At 60.0% G+C, this 1,446-nt stretch overlaps 1 protein-coding gene across 1 annotated transcript in view; it reads right to left on the bottom strand.

The window, feature by feature from the left end:
- Window positions 1-839: 839 nt before the first annotated feature.
- The window catches only part of GNA11 (guanine nucleotide binding protein (G protein), alpha 11 (Gq class)), a 27,095-nt gene continuing 26,488 nt past the window's right edge, over window positions 840-1,446 (bottom strand). Inside the window, exon 16 of the mRNA XM_010828435.1 lies at window positions 840-1,249. Coding sequence (XP_010826737.1) covers window positions 1,059-1,249 — 191 coding nt within the window. The 3' untranslated portion in view covers window positions 840-1,058. The remainder of the gene's footprint in view (window positions 1,250-1,446) is intronic.

Raw genomic sequence — 1,446 nt, 5'->3', positions numbered from 1 at the left:
AGGTGCGAGCCCCACCAGTGGGCCACTCTCCGCACCTTGGTGCAAGAAGTCAAGCACACAAAACCAACCACCGCAGCCCCTGGTCCATGCCTTTCCCCAGAAACCGACCCTCAGGCCCTCTGGGAGGCGCCTCTGTGCCTGGCCATGGCCGTGGCTGTGACCAGGCCGAGGGCCCACCTCCGGCTGCCACGAGCCCAAGGTCTTGGTTCTGGGCAATGCACAGGGCAGTGGGCACCGCCCTGATGGCCACGGACCTGCCAGGGCGACCCTCCCTCTCTCTCTGCTTCCCGGGGACAGACCTGAGAAGATTCTGAAAAAAGTCCCCACCGCACCCCCACTGTTTCCGAAATGGTCACAAAATACAACAAAATAAAGAGCGACTCTGGGTCCCTGTGGGCCCCTCGGTGTTGGGATTGGCACTGGAGCCCAGGAGTGCTCAGGGGGAGCACAGGCGCTGGAAGCCCCCCATCCCCACCCTGACCCAGAGAACCCAACGCACCTGGGCTCCCACCCCGGGCTCCCACCAAAGGCAGGACTGCCAGAGGCCCTGGGCTGCAGTTTTGTTTCTTCAAAAAAAAAACAAAGAAAAAAAATGGTTAGGCACTTCCCAGGGCGGGCAGCGGGGGGCGCCACCCACCCCCACTTCTTGGAGTCCGGCGCAGAAACAGGGCGACTGTGGTGAGGGTGTCAATAACTTAACACGGGAAGAAAGAGAAGCCCAGCCACTGCGTCTCCGGGGCTCCGAGATCAAGGGGAAACCGGCCGTGTCCTGTGACCCGGCGCCGCTGGTGCCGGGTCTCCTCTCTGCCTCTCTGCTGTGGGTTCTTTTTTTTTTCTGTTTTTTTTGGTTTTTTTTTTTTTAGAAAAAAGCAAGCCACAAGTCAAGGCCAGAAAAAGGCGGCCTCTGCCACTGACAAAGACGAGAAGGTGCACGAGGTGTGTAGGAAGAGAGGTGTACGTCCCCTGATAACTGTGAAATAAAAACCATTTGTTTAAAAATATGAAACCCCGACTCGTGGGGCGACTGGCGACCGGCAGGCGGCTGGCGGGAGTCCCGGTCACACCAGGTTGTACTCCTTCAGGTTGAGCTGCAGGATGGTGTCCTTGACAGCAGCGAAGACGAAACGGATGTTCTCTGTGTCGGTGGCGCAGGTGAAGTGCGAGTAGATGATCTTGTCGCTGTCGGGGTTTAGGTCCACGAACATCTTCAGGATGAACTCCCGGGCAGCCTGCGCGTCCCGCTGGGGGCCTGGGAGGGGCGGGGCAGGGCGGGGTGAGCCGGGGTGGGGGAGGCTCTGGGAAGAGGTCCCTGTCCTGGCCTGGGGTCAGCCCCCCTCACCTAACCCCTCACTCATCACCCACCTCCTCTCCCCACCTCCCTCACTCCTGCCTCACCTCTGTGGATTCGGCCCACAGCACACCCCACACTAGGGCACGTGTCAATAA

The sequence above is a fragment of the Bison bison genome, unplaced genomic scaffold, assembly GCF_000754665.1.
Source record: "Bison bison bison isolate TAMUID 2011002044 unplaced genomic scaffold, Bison_UMD1.0 scf7180017864492, whole genome shotgun sequence".
Classification (NCBI taxonomy): Eukaryota; Metazoa; Chordata; class Mammalia; order Artiodactyla; family Bovidae; genus Bison; species Bison bison.
Note: the sequence above shows the minus strand (reverse complement) of the source record. Positions and strands in the feature narration are given on the sequence as shown.